Source organism: Falco naumanni, chromosome W (assembly GCF_017639655.2).
Source record: "Falco naumanni isolate bFalNau1 chromosome W, bFalNau1.pat, whole genome shotgun sequence".
NCBI lineage: Eukaryota > Metazoa > Chordata > Aves > Falconiformes > Falconidae > Falco > Falco naumanni.
In genome coordinates this window covers 24,548,700-24,566,831 of record NC_054079.1, presented here as the reverse complement: position 1 = coordinate 24,566,831, position 18,132 = coordinate 24,548,700, and the positions used below count along the sequence as shown (strand labels likewise).

The window sequence follows — 18,132 nt, the reverse complement described above, 5'->3', positions numbered from 1 at the left end:
CCCTGCTTCCCAGGAAGTGGCTGGACATTGCTTGCTGATGGGAAGTAGAGAATAAATCTTTTTGTTTTCCTTTGCTTCCACATGCAGCCTTTGCGTGTCTTTATTAAACTGCCTCTATCCTGACCCATACGTTTTTCATCTTATTTTCTCCCCCTGTCCCACTGAGGAGGGGGAGAGTGAGAGAGGGTCTTGGTGAGTACCTGGCAGCCAGTCAAGGTCAACCCATCACAATGCCAAATGAGTACACTACTTTTTCCACATACAAGTAATGTATGTGCATTTCCCAGCACTCCAACCAGGATAAAAATTGCTATTTTATTGGTAATAATTTTCAAAGTCCTAGAGAAACTAGGGAAAGGGAATGGGAGATGCTTCAAATTGAGCAAAGCATTTTTTTTTTCTAGGAAGACAGGAGTGGGAAATAAAAAAGTTTTGTAATGTGGATTATGAAGATTATACTTCAAAATCACTGAGCTATCATGTTAAATTAACTACCCAGTCAGTAACACTCCTCTACAGTAAAGCTTGCATTCTAATTACCAGAATCAGTTTTAAATTGTATTTTGAAGGAACAGGAGAGAAGTAGTGACAGATACAAGTTAAAATTCAACATATCTTTGAGTTGCTCTTATTTTTGCAGTTACTGAAAGTTACATTGTAATAAAGAGAAACAACATTAACATCAAGACAAATGAACCATTCATATACAAAATATCAACCTGAAAATAAAGAACTAAGTAATTAAGTGGAGAACAAAAATATACTTTATGCTTTCTCACTTCACATACACTGTTAGCTGTGTGTGCAAATGTAATCAATATGACACACGTGATAGATCTTTGGCCTATTACAACGGGATACAATTTTGTCCAAAAGAAAGATATAGGATACTATAACAATGATAATAAAAATATATAAATAAAACAGTAGAAAGACATCTTTGCTTTCTTTTTCTCTATGTCATTCTTCTAAAGCTATGAACTTGCTTAAGTCAACAAATCTTCCCACCAACATTTTTATTTTTCAGGTTTGTAAAGTGACTTGAATTTCTCAGTATTACTAAAAATGAAATAAATTTCAATTTTTATTGATATGCAATATGCATATGCCATTTTCTCCATAACAATTTAAGCTTTACCACACTATATAAAATAATAACTCATATTTTGCATGTTGAATAGCTATTGCCAACATCTTGTTATAAGGGCAATCAATAATAAAGCAGCTTTATGTAATTTTTTCCTCTTTCATCAAATTGAGAATACTTTGACTGTCAAAGTCTCCTCTCCTTCCTTGGTTAAAAAAACAGGAGTCATCCCTCAACATAAGAAGCAACTGCCTGATTTCTTCCAATGTTGTAAAATGAGCCGAAGAATAAACTGAGTTTATTCTCATTTGAAAACTCATTTTGGAGTTAAGAGTACCATAGAGAGTAGGACTTTATGCCTTGATGGAGTGATTAAGGGGTTTTTTTCTTTAGCCCTCTTCTTCCCCACACAAAGTCAACTCAGGTGGTCATTGTAAATTGTCTTACCACTAAAGCAGCCCAAAATGGTTAAATTTGGTTTGATATAGAGAAATAAAGATGAATCTCAATACTACATTAAAGTTACTTTAGTAATTGTAAAATGTTTAGCATAGGGCTTATTAGGCTGCCCAGATCCTAGCTACTTGGAAAATTTTAAAAATATCTCATCATCATGAGCAGTAACATTCTTTTAATACTTAATGGGTGAATTAAGAGTTATTGTAACTGTTGACATTTCAAATCATGAATAATCCAGAAAGCAGAACACTACTCTATAAATCATTAAATTATAAAGAAAATGAATTAACATGTTAAGCCCATATTGTTCAGCCTATCAAAATATGAATTAATCTATCAGTTAAAAAAGGCTTCCAACAACACCAATCTTCTTCTAGTCTCAAAATACCTCATCCCTCAAAGATAACTTGAAAGCTTTTTCAGTGTGTAACTGTTGGGTCAATTTTTTTTATCTTCTGGATTGACATGGAATCACCAGGTACACCACCCTGTGCTAAATTTTACAAGTTCTTGGAAAATTCTCTCTTAGGAAGATTAGATTTCAGAAAGAAAACAGATGGAGGAGAAAGGAGCATGAGATATGTGGTAGGTTAGGTATGCCTATCCTACCACACTTTCTAAAATCAGAAGTGAAGCATTAGTAAACACTATGTTACATTTAAATATTATTTCCCAGATAGTTTGTATATCCAGACATGGGACTGGAAGTTCCACAACCTATATAAGCAATACTGTCTCTGCCTATATTCCAAAAGCAAGCACAGGTAGTGTTTTCTTCAATCCTCCCATTAAGGGGGAGAGGCTTTGGAAGAAAAAGGTGAACCCAAGACATCAATACCTGGTTCCAGGACCAGTGCCTCCACCAGAACTTTGGTTTTTATAACTACGGAAGAGTCTTTGAGACACAAGGTATGCTAGGTCCTGACGGGATCCACCTGTCTTGACAGGGGAAATACTTCTTTGATCGTAAACTGGCAGGACAGATGCAGAGGTCTTTAAACTAGAATCAGTGGGGGAAGGAGATACCAACAGGATTGCAGTAGGTCAGCCAAGGGTTGGCATGGCATCTTCTGAGGGTGGCAATGCTAATAGGAACATTTATGCTGCTCCAGGGAGCACCGAGGACATAGGAGCACATCTGAAATGCTTGTGTGCCAACACATGCAGTGTGAGAGACAAACAGGATAAACTGGAAGCGTTGGTCAGCTCCCAGAGCTCTGATGTCATTGGTATTAGTGAGACTTGGTGGAATGAGTCCCATGATTGGAGAGCTGGGATGGAGGGCTACAGGCTGTTCAGGAGGGATAGGCAGGGCAGGTGAGGTGGGAGAGTTGCACTGTATGTAAGGGAGAGGTGTGACTGTACAGTCCTTACAGTAAGCAATGAAATGGTTGAGAGCCTCTGGGTGAGGATTAGGGGGATGGAAAACAAAGCAGCTGTCATAGCGGGCGTCTACTACAGATCGCCCAGTCAGGATGTTAACACTGATGAGTTAGTCTATAGGCAATTAGGAGAAATCTCTGGATCGGTAGCCCTTGTCCTTCTGAGAGATTTCAACTTCCCAGGTATCAACAGGGAATACCATACTGCTGTGACAAGCAGGTTTGAAAATTCTTGAAGTTTGTGGAAGATAACTTCTTGTCACAGTGTCCTGGTTTCGGCTTAAAACATGTTGCAGCTTAAACCTGGTTGGGTTAAACCACGACACACAGGTCCTCAGTGTGCCAACTAGGAAAGATGTTTGTGAATAGAGGAGTTGTGGGAGATGTGATGGTAGGTGGCCGTCTTGACCACAGTGATCCCAAAATGGTTGAGTTTAAAACTTTCAGTGTAGTGAGAAAAAAGGACAGCAGAGTTGCTGTCCTGGATTTCAGGAGAGCAAACTTCAAGCTATTCAGGGAGCTAATCTGCTTTTGAGGACTTAGGGGTTCATGAGAGCTGGTCAGTTTTTAAGAACCACCTTTTAAAAGCGCAGGAGCAGGCAATCCCATTGTGCTGCAAGTCAGGCAAGCAGGGCAGAAGACCAGCTTGTCTGAACAAGGAACTCCTTGTGGAGCTCAAAAGGAAAAAGAAATTGTATGATCTCTGGAAGCAAGGTCAGGCTTCTCAGGAAAATTACAATGCTATGGTTCATATACGCAGGGAGAAGACACAAAAGGCCAAAGATCAACTAAAGTTGAAAATTGCCAGTGTTTTGCCAGACAACAAGTAAGGCTTTTTAAAGTATGTTAATAGCAAGAGAAGGTCTAAAGAAAACATTGGACTGGTACCTGTTGAAGATGGTCATCTGACTAATAGCAACGAAGAAAAATCAGAGGCATTCAATGCTTTTTTTGCCTCAGTCTTTAGTAATACTGCTAGACCTTGGGCTGCCTGGTCCCCTGAACCAGAGGACCATGAGTGTGGGAACAGTGCCTTTCCATTTGTGGACACTGAAATTGTAAGGGACCAGCTGTATCAGCTGAATGTTCACAAGTCCATGGGGTCTTATGGGACTCATCCCAGAGTACTGAAGGAGCTAGTGGATGTTACAGCAGGCCCCCTCTCAATAATCTTCCAAACGCCTTGGGAGTCTGGGGAAGTCCCTGCTGACTGGAAGCTAGCCAATGTTATTCCAATTTACAAGAATGCCGTGAGGGAAGACCCAGGGTACTACACAGACCTGTTAGTCTAACCTCAGTTCCTGGAAAAATTATAGAGAAGATTATACCGGGTACTGCTGAAAGGCATTTAAAGGACAATACAATCATCAGGCACAGACATCATAGGCTCACAAAGGGAAACTCCTGTCTAAACATTCTGATATCCTTCTACAATAAGGTCACCTGCCCAGCGGATGAAGGGAAGGCAGTGGATGTAGTTTTTCTGGATTTTAGTAAGGCTTCTGATATTGTCCCTCACAGCATCCTTCTGGACAAGCTGTCCAACTGTGGAATGAGCAGGTTCATGGTGCACTGGGTGAAGAACTGGCTGAAGGGCAGGGCTCAAAGGGTTGTAGTGAATGGGGCTACATCCGGCTGGTGACCATTGACCAGCAGTGTTCAGGTTTCAATTCTAGGGCCAGTTCTGTTCAATATTTTTATCGATGATCTGGATGCAGGAGTTGAATGCACCATGAGCAGGTTTGCTGATGATACCAAAATGGGAGGTGCTGTTGACTCCCTGAAAGCACAAGATGCCTTGCAGAGGGATATAGATAGATTGGAGCATTGGGCTATGGTTAAAGGTGTGAAATTTAACAAGAACAAATGCTGGATTCTGCACCTGAGATGGAGTAATGCCAGACACAAGCATAAATTGGGAGAAGAGACACTAGAGAGCAGCCCTGCAGAAAGGGATCTGGGGGTGCTGGTTAACAGGAGACTCAATGGGAGTCAGCAGTGTGCCCTGGCAGCCAAGAGGGCAAACTGCATCCTGGGGTGTATCAAACACAGCATAACCAGCTGGTCAAAAGAGGTGATTATCCCACTGTATTTAGCAATGGTGCAGCCTCACCTTGAGTATTGTGTGCATTTTGGGGCCCCACAATTTAAAAAAGGATACTTGAATGCATCCAGAGGCCGGCAACAAACTGGTGAAAGGGCTGGAAGGCATGTCCTATGAGGAGCAGCTAAGGATTCTGGGCTTGTCTAGTTTGGAGAGAAGGAGGCTAAGGGGCGAATTTATTGCTCTCTACAGCTTCCTGAGGAGGGGAAGTGGAGAGGGAGGTGCTGTTCTCTTCTCCCTGGAATCCAGTGACAGGACACATGGGAATGGTTCAAAGCTGCGTCAGGAGAGGTTTAGACTTGACATTAAGAAAAATTTAATTACCAAGAGGGTGGTCAAACACTGGAACAGGCTTCCTGGAGAGGTGGTTGATGCCCCATGCTGGTCTGTGGACAATGCCTTTAGTAATATTCTTTAACTTTTGGTGAGCCCATGACTAGATGACCATTGTTTGTCACTTTCAACTGGAACTATTCTAAACAACCAACCACCCAACCCCACCTCCCACCACTACCTCCCAAAAACAAAGAAACCAACCCTACCCACCCCCCACACGAAACCACAAAAAACCCACATTGAACAAAAAAAACCCCTGTAAAATATGGAAGTTATTCACAGAATAGTTTAGGTTGGAAGGGACCTCCAAGATCATCTAGTTCAAGTCCCCATCTCAAAGAAAGGTTAAGAAAAACAGCTTGCTTAGGACCTCGTTCAGTCATGTTTTGAGTATCTCTGAGGATGGAGATTCTACAACCTCTTTGGATACCCTTTCCCAGTGTTTGATCACCCTCACAGGAGAGAAAAAACACCAGTAAAACACCTCCCAAAACCACAAAAAAATTGGTTTCTGTTCAGATGGAATTTTCTGTATTTCAATTTGTGCCTACCGTCTTTTTTTCTGTCACTGGCCACCACTAAAAAGAGTCTGTTTCTTCTTTTCTCCCTCACATCAGGTATTTATACACAGTGATAAGATCCATCCCCCACCTTCTCAAAGCTGAAGGCTCCCAGCTCTCTCTACCTGTCCTCATATGACAGATACTCTAATCCCTTAATCATCTTCATGGTCCTTTGCTAGAAGCCTACAACACCTGGATTCATTATTCCCAAGCAGTCTCCCATCCAAGTACTAACTGGGCCCAATACTGCTTAGCTTCTGAGATGAGATGAAATAGAGAATGTTCAGGATGGTGTGGCCACGGGCTAATAAGCATATATTTTCTGTTTGAGATTTCATGATACGCAGTTAGTAAAATTGCCCCCCACCCCAAACAGACATTGCCAATTTTTACATTAAGAAGTAGATATTACTCCAGTAATCAACCATCTTATCAATATAATAAACAGAAAGATCACAGAAGTTACATGCTTTGCTGAAGTCCATTGGAAAATACTATTTCATTATATAGTAAAAATAATTCACTCAAAATGTATTTAACATTTCCTATATATTAGGACCTTCAAATAAACAACTAAAAGACTACAGATTGGCTGTTCTGTAGAGATTATGTAAGAATAAGAAATAATGAAAGCAGACCTCCATATGAAGAGAGTGTAAATACAGTCTGTTAGTTATACTCATCAACAGAAGTTTTGAGCAATTTATATACAGAATGGTGGGAGAACATGCCAAGAGAAAAGGTTAGTATAAAAAGTAGTCTTCCTATGCATCACAGAACACTAGATTCTCAAGATGTACCCGGGAATTTTTCCCCATGATCACCCAGAATAATTTTGGCTTGCTTTTGGAATATAGGCAGAGACATAGCATTGCTTATATAGGTTGCAGACCTTCCAGTCCCATGCCTGGATATTCAAATTACCTGGGAAATAAAACAATAGCCAACTTTTGAGTTGGTTTCCTTACTATTCTCCAGGCTCTTACTTTTGTATGGAAAATATTAGTCTATAATTTATGTTACTAGAACCGCAATCAATACTCTGCAAACAAAAGAACAGATTGGCTTTATTTTATCCATTTTTTTTTAATCCCACTTACAGTCACTAAAACAGCAAGAGAAGAATATTAAGAGAAACAACACTACTACCAATGATGATTTTTTTAAAGTTCCAGTCTAATACTAGTATCAGATTTAAAGTAGATATCTTCAGGCATTTAAAGAAATAGCTTATTATAAAAAAGATCAATTAAAACTGTTTAATAGATGCATTTAAACAAACAGCACTTCTTCAACCTCTAGATTTTCACCATGAAGACAAACTCTACGTTTTTAGATAAGTTATAACAAAGAAAAACAGATGTTCTCTCCACCTCAAGAAATGCTCATAAATAATTTCATTATCTTGCATAAATCCATATTTCCTATGTTTCTGTTCTGGATTCAATGCCATTTGATGCTTTTCAGCCACTTCTGATTGTTCCATACAACAATCCACCTTAGTCTTCATATATTTAAAGACTTCCTTCTTCCAGTGTCCATAACAAATAAAACAGTACAAGAATTAAAAAGCCCACAGAAAGTTAATCCTTTTTTCCTGCTTCTTATTTATTGCCCTCTGTAGTAGATCTTATGGCAAATTATTTGGGGCAGTTACCACCTTCATTTTGCATCATTATCTTGCATTACATACTGTTTGAACTTTCAAGATTATAAACTTTCAGAAAATACTAACTTGGACAGAATTTGAACCTAGGAGTACATTAGTAGTTCCCCAAAACATTCAACTAAAACTAGAAGTCTTTCAAAGCCAAGCAGTTCTCTTTCACTGAGGAGGATCTTTGCAACCTAGGTACCAAAATATTCAAAAAAACCTCTAAAAGCATATTATCATAACCTGGTGATGCTTAATATTTTAATCTTGTTTTCTATCCAATGTCAAGGAAAGAATCTTCTCTAGGTAAATTTATTTTATATATACACTTCAAGTTAATCTAGCACTGGGAAATTAATTTGTTAAATAATTTATTGCAGGAAGCTTCTGGAATATACTATCTAATGTTGCAAAGCCATTTGAGATTAATAAGACTTCCACTAATTTGCTAATTAGTTTGACATCACCTAGGGTGTGGGCTTTTAGCCTATCATCCTCCTAATAAGCCATGTAACTAGAGAATGGGCAAAACAGGATTTACCTTCATCAAAGGCTGACACTGCAGCTAGCTTGATTTTCAATGAGGATGTCTGGAGGCCAGACTGATTAATGTAGAAGGTACTCAAGCAGCCTGTGTGTGGGATATACATAGGTTAATAAGGTTCCAATTGCTTAATCTCAAACCATCGTCTATTTGAAATCATATGAAGAAGTCCACTGAACTTAGTTAGGAGACCTCGACGTTTTCTTAGACACACTAGCTGCTGGATGTCTACCCACTCAGAAGCCAAGCTGGAAGTAAGAGAAATCCTCTACTGGGATGAAGAACGCTCTGGTTCTAGGTGAACAAGTCTGGAAAATTTCTGATTGTGACAGGCAATGGCCTCAAAAGAGAAAGTTGAGTTTTCACTACTGAGAAGTCTTGTTAATCTTATTCATAAAGTTGTCACAGATTCAGTGATGGAGCTATATTGATAGCTTCTCCAATGAAAGGGAAAGGTTATCTCGTCATTTCTTTTTGTACATATTACCATATTTTTATACCCATGACAAAACAAACCCATCCTAAGTTTCACCACTCTAAATGATCTGCACTTCTGACCAAAATATCATTCACATGTTTTAAGGAGATCAATTTAATTACTTTTTTCAACAATTAAAATATTTTTTCCCTTTCTTGTCAATACACATTTCTATTATTTATACTTTAAAATCCCTACTGAATGTCTCTGACAAAACTAACATTTTATTTTTCCCCTCTCATATATATAAAACTCCCTATTATAAATAGTAGCTTCCAAGACAACACAGCATTCTCCTAATTACATGTCATAATCCAATTTATAGGGTGAAGAAAATAATTTACAGGAGAAAAATACTTCAAAAGAAACAAGTTACACTTAAGCTTTTGAAGGCTTTTAGAATGTGGTTAGTTACAACTAAGCAAGTTAGTTAAAACTCTTAGTATATTCTTAATACTGAAATCTTATTATCATATCAATAAGTTATCAGCAATACATTATAAAAATTCTTTACAGAAGTATAAAATACACACAACTATTAAAACTTACCTATTATAATATCTGCCTCCCATCATAAATTGATTGCTTGATGTTGGACATATTTTAAAACGCTGAATATTTTCACTGGTCCGAAAATAAAGTGAATAATCACCAGGTGTATTATCTGAAGGCCTCACAAGAAAACTGCACACCTGACCAACTGAAAAGATATCATAATACAGTGTTATTCACTGTTACTCATCTTAGTGTCATTTATGGGCTCTTATCAAAGCTCTTCCTGTACAAATTAGCAAGAATTGCATGCTTAAAGGAGAAAGTCTGATGTAAGTTCCAACAGTGATCCCCCATTCTTCACCAAAATGGGATAAAGCCAAAGTTAATGCAAAATCATTTCGCTGTAGCTGACAACATATCCCCACTTTTGCCACCTCTTTACAAGAGCATATCGTGTGCACGTGGGAGGTTTGACAATGTTTAAAAAAAAACTAAAATTTTTTGTTCTCATATATAAGGTATGTTATTTGACAGTATGAGTCAGAAATCTTGATGTTTTCATTTTAAAAATATTTCCCCTATGAGTAGACTAAAAAAAGGTTATAATACATTCTCCCATAAGTACATAACAGTATTTTCTCCTCGGTACTTTAAATCCCAAGATATTTTTTTATTTATATACATTACAAAAAAAACTATTTCAATTAGAATTATGAAACTAACTGTACTTGAGAACATAAAAAAAAAATACTCAGTGCTCAGCCATGAGGTTTTTTCCAATGCAGTAGCAACCACAGGTCTGATGCTCATATGTTCATACAGAAAATACAGGTTTTGCTGCAGTCTGTTATAAACAGGATTATTTTGTGTCATTCCACTACCGCTGTATTACCATCTGAAATACAAGTACCTGTCATCAACAAATTGTAAGCCTCTTGTTTGGAGATCTTCCCATGGAACCATCTTAAAGACGAAGAGAAAAAATAGAAAGCAAGACTATCAGCTCTCTTTTTTAGTTCATGTAACATCTAAAGCTCTGACACCTATGAATTAATCTTTATTTTAAAAATCTAGTACGTATAGATTATATAAGCAACTGTTATGTTACTCAGTGATTGTGTTTTTCTACCAACAGAATGAAAAATAGGTATCTACAGCTATATAAATAAACTCATTTCAATACAAGTGTCCAACATGAAGTACATGTTCAAATCCAAGTGTGTTTAGAGATGAAAAGGCTTTGTTTAAATGCTAGATAATTTGACAGGCATATTTGAAGTCAAGTCTCAGCAATTTATTTGAAGTGTGAAATGCAAAGCTCAGAGATTAATGAAAGTTACTTTATATATACTTTACTTTCTGTACAGAAAATACTGTACAGAATAACTAAAATTGAATTTTTCTAGAAGCTGAGGAAATAAGGCCTAGCTTTGTTAGACTATTGAATATGAATTGCTTTAATATTACATCTTACATCTTCCAGTGTCCTGCATCAGCGCATCATCCTAAAAAAATACAACAATCTGTCCAGTCTCAACTTGATACCTATGATTATAGGAAACAGCTTGACATTGCATGGCAATTCAGTTTACATGTGGCACAGCACATGCTACATCTTAAGAGCTCATCCTGTCCTTTAAAGGAAAGCTAGAAATATGGCCTTTCATTGCAGAGCACGTGTGTGTGTGCATGCACGTGTGTTTAAGTGTGTAAAAGAAAGCCTCTTTTATGCATCAAAAAAGAGCTCTAGTTCTAACTTGCTTTTTATATGACCTTTGCAGGATAATCTCTGGCTATTGGAGTGTTTGCAGAAATCCCTGCCTCCCCTGGAATCCTCTAAGCAGCATGAGTAACTGGACTGACAGTGTCACAGCTCTAAGCATCTGCTACAAACTACTTTGTATTACAAAACAAAACAAAAATAATTCTTGTATTTGAAGGCATCCCTACTACTGTTATGCTGCTATATCAAACTGACTAGCAAAACATTGGGGACCAGTAAACTGAAGTCACACACCAATGGTTTTCTTTCCCCTATTAAACAAACAAACAAAACATAACCCACACACACAAGAAATGCCTTCTTCAATCACCAGTCCTTTGGAGACTGCCAACTGGGCAATAAATACAGGAAGCAGCAGCTGCAATTATAGTAAGCAAATGGAGGACAGATGAATCTATCCAGCTACTAGAAAATTTATGTAACTTTCATTTGCTACTCATCTTTACTACTGATGTGTGTTAGCACATGAGGCTAATATAGAGAAAGTGCTACTATCATACTATCATTCCTCTAATGATGCTTTGTTCCCTCTCAGGCATTTAGAGCTGAGCAGACCTGAAAAAAGGTTACACATACAGTTTGCTTTAGAAGTAAAAAAAAAAAAGCCCCACAAATCAGAAAACACCACATCCTCCGTTGTACATATTCTGGATAAAGTGATCACACCGACTCATCCAAGATTTTATCACTGCAAAATCCATTAAAATTACATATAACTAATACAAGATTTCCTATCAATTACCTATGTATCTTCAACAGCTAGTATAGAAGAAAAGTCTTAAGATTAAAAAAAGTACACACACAGTTGGTTCACCCTCCCAATCTCATAGCTAATGTTTACAGTTATTTTATGATTTACTTTTAATAACAAAACAAAAATCCTTACATTTTGCCTTCATGTGGATCTTCTTCTCTTCCCTAGTAGGAGAATTAACATATTAAGTGTATGACAATAGTATGCTTGAGTTTAGAAAAATAAACTTCATAGGTTAAGACCTTCTGTAGAAATAAACAGCACTACAAAGTCCAAGACATTTTTGAACTAGATAGCTTATTGCACAGTTCATGCAAAGGGGTTTTCAACTTTATTAACTAAGTGGAAATTCAGCCATAACACATTACTTCAAAATGTTGTTTGTCACTCTTCAAGTCCTTCTTAACTTAAACCTCAACTTTCCTGAACTTCAACTACTAATGTAGAAATCTACAGTTAGATACTCTAACACTACCACTTCAATTTAGCCATTCACATCCTGATATAGATGTGAGAAACAGGTGAAGCAAACTCTACTAATAGCAAAATACATATACTGCAAAGCAAACATCATCAGGACTCCAAAGCAATGGTGAACTTCTTTAAAAAAAAGCCCATGGGAGGGTGGGGTAGGTGTTTTTATTCATTAAATCATCTCTTCTCCTGAAGTAATTCAATTATCTTTAGGTCACCTGGTTAGCTTCCTGACTTTTCATAAGCCCTTCTAGGTTTAACTAACTCATCAATATACGTTTTAACCCACAGTTGGCCTTCAAAAAAAAAAACCACAGAAGACATATTGTAGTACAAAATTTCAGTCTATACATTTATGAATGTTTCATAACAAACAAAAAAAGAATGCAACTGAATATAGCAAGTTCTTTATCAGGACTGGTGAGTTTAGGGATCTGCCTAATAAGTTCACAGTATCATTCATTTGCAAATGAACTTCTTTGGATAATATGTGAATAAGTACTTTGTTTGGATACTGAATTAGAGTAAAAGGTTTGTTAAACTAAAAACTGGCAGATTCAATTACTGCAGGAAGGTTTAGAAAAGTACATAAAGTCAGGCAATTAAATGACACTAGGTTAGGTTTATTTCATTTCAACTTACACAAATAATAATAAAAAATAATCACGTCAGTTCTGCATAAGATTTGAATATAAAATTACTTACCACTTCTTCTACCAGGTCTTCTACAATAAGACCTTGTTCATCTGTCCGTAGGTTTGTAACCCACATCCAGCCATCTTCCAATTCATTATGAACAATAAACATATCTCTTTTAAGGAAACTGAAGAGAGTTACAGTAAAATTTATGTTAGAAGTATAATCATAATACAAAGTTTAATGAACACAATGAATTCTTGAGTAGAGTTTCAGCAAAACATTTGAGGAAATCTGATCATTAAAGATACATTTATGGGTATCCTAAGCATACCATATGCATTTTTCACAGTTTAAGTAGCTATGATGGATGAATATTTATCCTTCTTTGATTTACATTTCAAATATAATAGATATCTAATATATAAGTGTGCTAAGGACACATAAAACAAAAAAAAATCATCATAATTAAGAGAGTAACATTCTTCTTTTATTAAGAGAGATCAAATACTAAACAAGTAAAAACAATCAAGAGATACCCTTAAAAGTCTAAGAAAATAATACTTTTATCAAAACCTAACTTTGTATAATACAGTGTCCTGGTTTCAACTGGGATAGAGTTAATTTTCTTCTCAGTAGCTGGTACAGTACTGTGTTTTGGATTTAGTATGAGAATAACACTGATAACACACTGATCTTTTAGTTGTTGCCAAGTAGTGCTTACCCTAAATCAAGAACTTCTCAAGTTTCCCATGCTCTGCCAGTGAGGAGGTGCACAAGAAGCTTGGAGAGAGAAGAGCCAGGAGAGCTGACCCAAACTAGCCAAAGGGATATTCCATACCATAGAACGTCACATTCAGTATATAAACAGGGGGGTACTTGGCCAGGAGCTACCAATTGCTGCTTAGAGACTGGCTGGGCATTGGTCAGCAGGTGGTGAGCAACTGTATTATGCATCACTTGTGGGGTTTTTCCCCTTTGATTTTATTCTTCCCTCTCCTCTTCATTACAAATATTATTACTGTTGTTATTATTTTTACTTTATTTCAATTATTAAACTGTTCTTATCTCAATCCACAGGTTTTACCTTTTTCTGATTCTCTTCCCCATCTGGGGGGGGAGGGGGGAAGAGAGAGTGAGGGAGCAAGCGAGAGGGAGCAAGCAGCTGTATGGTACTTAGTTGCGGGCTGGGGTTAAATCACAACATAAAGCCTGTGGAATATCTACTATTTAGGTCTTTGTGTATGAAAAAAAGTGCTGAAAAGAAGATACAGAATAGTTCCTCAAAAAGACTTGCAGTTAGCTACAGGAAGAACATAAATACAAAGTATTAAGATGTCCAAGGGAGTTTCATTACCAGAAGGTTAATATAAATTATTCCTAAGTGTAATCCCAAACTCAGGCATACCCATCTTGTCTGGGATAGAATTAAATTTCTTCATAGTAGTTTGCATGGGGCTATGTTTTGGAATAGGGCTGAAAACAGCATTGATAACAGAGGGATGTTTTAGTTATTGCTGAACAGTGCTCACACAGCATCAAGGCCTTTTTGGCTCCTCACACTGCCCTGCCAGCAAGTATATTGGAGGTGCACAAAAAGTTGGAAGGGGACATAGCTGTCCCAGCTGACCCAAACCGGCCAAAGGGATAGTCCATACCATATGACATCATGCTTAGCAATAAAACTGAGGGTGGAGGTTGCTGGACATTGGTCAGTTGGTGGTAAGCAATTGTTTTCATTTGCATCACTTGTCTTTCTTGGGTTTCATTTTCCTCTCTTTGTTGGTTGCTGGGTTTGGGTTTTTTTCCCCCTTTTTTTTTTTTATAATTTCTTTCTAATTATTAAATTGTCTTTATCTCAACCCATGAGTTTCTCTCTCATTTTTATTCTTCCAATTTTTCCTCCATTCCACCGGGAGGGGGGGGGGGGAGTGAGTGAGCAGCTGTGTGGTGCTTAGCTGCCAGCTGGGGTTAAACCACAACAGTCCTCTTTGGCACCCAACAAGGGACTCTAAGGATTTGAGATAATAACAGATATGACCAGAGTGTATTAGAAGGAAGTTATAAATATTATATCTGTTAACAGGTGCTGGTCATGATATCAATTTCTCTGTCCTCAACATTAGTTTATCTGATCTGTGCCATACTCTCTTTTTTTGTTGAACATGTTAAAGACTGGTTTTGGCTTTTGCAGTTTGCTGTGCTCTGTAGCGCTTAGTGCTGTTTTGCCTGTGAGATTTATTATTAAAACACTACCTTGAGCTTAAACTGCTATTTGGGCTCTGTACTGATGCCATTACTGGACTTTGAGAACCATCTCATGGAGACAACTAACAATTACACTTCCTCTAAGAGGTATTTTGTGGAAGAAATACAGAATGGCACCTTCACCACCTTCCATGATGTTTTCTCACTCGTTATAACAACTCTTCAGTATCTTTAACATTCTTGGGTAATCAAAATACTTCTATTAGTACTTCTTGAGAATATTGTTTCTGCTTTTTCCAAGGTTAACCAATTATTTAGGAATATCACCAAGGCTCCACAGCAGCGTGGTTATGGGTGGCAAGGCATGTGGGAGAATATGGGCAACTATATAAAAAAGCTGTCACATCCAGTGGTCTGGGACTTCACTCCCAGATCCTGATGAAGTGATAGAACATTTGAAAAAAGATGCTCTGGCTATTCTAAAGAGGCACAACTTATCACACTGTGCTGGGGTCTCGCCTGCACCTACCGAACACTGCTCTGTACTCCTTGAGGGTGCTGAATAGAAAAGAGGGTCTCTGGATCTGAAAACATACCAACAGACACTGTGCCTAAACCAGAGACCCAGCCCTCAACTATATCAGTCACTTTTATAATTAAAAGGAAACAATGGAAGCAGAAGTCAACTCAAGTAAAGGATGAAGAAGCTTCTCTTAAGAGGGAGCAGGAGAGAGAATCAGAAGAGGCAGCCTGTTCTGCAGCAGGGCAGCCACAAGAACAGAATTGAAATCATAAATTATACAGAAACCACCCAATCCCTATCCCTAAGTGGGCTGTGAGATATGTGAAGCTATCAACCAGGTAAGCAAATTATCAGCTGCTTACTCTGATGCTGGGATACTGGAGCCAATAGTCAGGAATTAGAGTGTAAGGAAACTCAGCAGCTGGGATCCCTTGCTAGGGATAAGGCCACTGACAAAAGGATTGGAAAAGGGACAGGAGTCCTTGGTCTTTGGAGACAGCTCCTGTCAAGTGTGAAGGACAAGTATCTCTTCAAGGAAGGTCTTGCAAATTCCCAAAACAAATAGACCACCACTGAGGGAGGTATCAAGTATCTGAGGGAACTAGCTGTGGTGAAGGTGATCTATAGCAACCTGGTTGACAACTAGGTATCCAAAGACCCAGATGAAGTCTGGTGCACACGGTCCATTTGACAAAAGTTTGTACAAAGTGCTCCAACATCATATGCCAACACCCTGGCAATAATCAGCTGGAGAGACACAGAAGCACCAACTGCGGATGGATTGGCCAGCCAACTCTGAGAATTCAAAGAGAATCTCACTTCCTCCCTATAGGCCTTCATCTTGGCTGTGGAGAAAATGTCCCAACAATTGATCCAGCAATTAAAGAAGGATAGGTCTTCCTCACCCATACTGACCAATGTCTTGGCTATTAAGAGTCAGCCTTTTTGTGTTTAGGGGAGAGGGTTACTAGTGGTACACACCACATGCTACCCTGTGGTTCTTCCTGTGTGACCATGGGGAGGACATGATGAAGCGGGAGCGTGAACCTGCCTGGAGACTAGAGGCTCAAGTACAGGAACAGAAAGAAAAAACAGCCAAAATGAATCCATCCAGGCAAATTACTGCTCCAGTGTCTGTTGGTGCTGAGTTGCTGTCCAGGGTTAAACCACAACATCAGGTCATATGAAAACCTTTCACTGGAGCACAGGGAGACTTCTCAGTCAAGTCAGGTGATGCATTAGGAATACAGGCAATAGCTATGAGGTACTGAAGCTCATCAACTACTAGTTCAATCCAGAATTAGACTGCAATTTTCTACAGAATGTCTCTCGTTTGAGAGGGTGTGATGGATGCACCCACTCTGAGTGAACAGTACTTTTGTTCAAGCATTACTGACAAGTAGGCCTGACTGAAATCTGAAATCAGTCCTGCCATGCAAACCTTGAGAATTGTGCTAGGCCATATCTTCTTAGGAACCAAGGAGTCTAAGCAATGTCTTATCAGGAGCTAACAGTACCAGCCTGAGCTGGGACCAGACAAAACTAAAACTGCTACAACTGCATATGTGCCAAAAGCAGGTGTGACTATGGAGTCAATCACTTTATGCTATAAATATCTGTAGCTCCCTGCCCAAGCCCATTGAGTTCTCCTGTATGGCAGCAGGCTGCATAGTGGTGATCTCCCCCTTGAAAAGGGACACCTCTCAAGGTTACTCCTCAAGGTTGAGAGACCCCTTACCCAGCATGTGATATCTATAATGAAGTAAGCAACATTTTACATTAGGCCTAAGAGTATATTGTATGCTAGCAACACTTATATATCCAGCTATAACTTATTACAAGTGTAGTAAGTAGTAGTGTTTGACTGCTAAATCATTGTCTAATCAGTCTAAATTATGATTTAATGATAATGTAAATAATTGTCAAATAATTGTTAAATCACTGCTTAATTACCATCCAATTACTGCTTAATCATTATTTACCATTTGATTTTTGTTCAATCAATTACCATTTAATCATCATTTAATCATTAATAAACCCCTTTTAGTTAACACTACAATGATGACTTCTCTTAATAATTCATCTGTGACAGAGGGTAACAGAAAATGCATTAGTTGAGCACAAAGCAAACAGCAAGAATAAAAAAGGCTAATGAAAATGCTTAGAATTAATTCAGCTACTACTGAACCTAAATCTTAACAATGTACAATAAACAGCAAGGCCATTCTACATCAGTTCTATTACAAAGAAGTTCACAGTAAGTTATTGCATGCAAGACTGGTTGGAATTAACCCTGAAATACTTCAAGCTTTCTAAATATTAATTATAACATCAAAATTAAGTCAAGATTCCCTGAAATACATAAAATTTTCAAGAGTACATTGCAGTACAAGATTATAGTACATTAATTTGACCTAAAACAGAGTACTTTGTCCCAGCATTGCTATGAACAGAACTATTTTATCACACAGATCTCAGAAGCATAGCCAGACACACAGAACTTTACATTTCAGCTGTATCCTAGAAAAGGGAGAAAAGGCATAATTTCCTGCAACTCTTGTTACCATAGCAGAGTAATGAAATACTTTTTTCTCTTAAATTGGTAGGTGCAATTAGGCATTTACTGGACTTGATGGATCCTACTATGCATAA

The 18,132-nt window shown here is 37.9% G+C and overlaps 1 protein-coding gene across 4 annotated transcripts in view; it reads right to left on the bottom strand.

Annotated features, from left to right (window-relative positions):
* Positions 1–18,132, bottom strand: part of LOC121080625 (ras GTPase-activating protein 1-like) — a 93,124-nt gene that overhangs the window by 48,540 nt on the left and 26,452 nt on the right. For all 4 annotated transcript variants that reach the window (XR_005825447.1, XM_040578775.1, XM_040578774.1 and 1 more), the window contains exons 5-8: positions 12,819–12,936; positions 11,772–11,803; positions 10,013–10,065; positions 9,157–9,307 (exon numbers count right to left, since the gene is read on the bottom strand). Coding sequence is in view for 3 of the 4 variants with exons in the window: in XM_040578775.1 (XP_040434709.1) it covers positions 9,157–9,307; positions 10,013–10,065; positions 11,772–11,803; positions 12,819–12,936 (354 nt within the window). In the remaining variant the exon portion in view is untranslated. The remainder of the gene's footprint in view (positions 1–9,156; positions 9,308–10,012; positions 10,066–11,771; positions 11,804–12,818; positions 12,937–18,132) is intronic.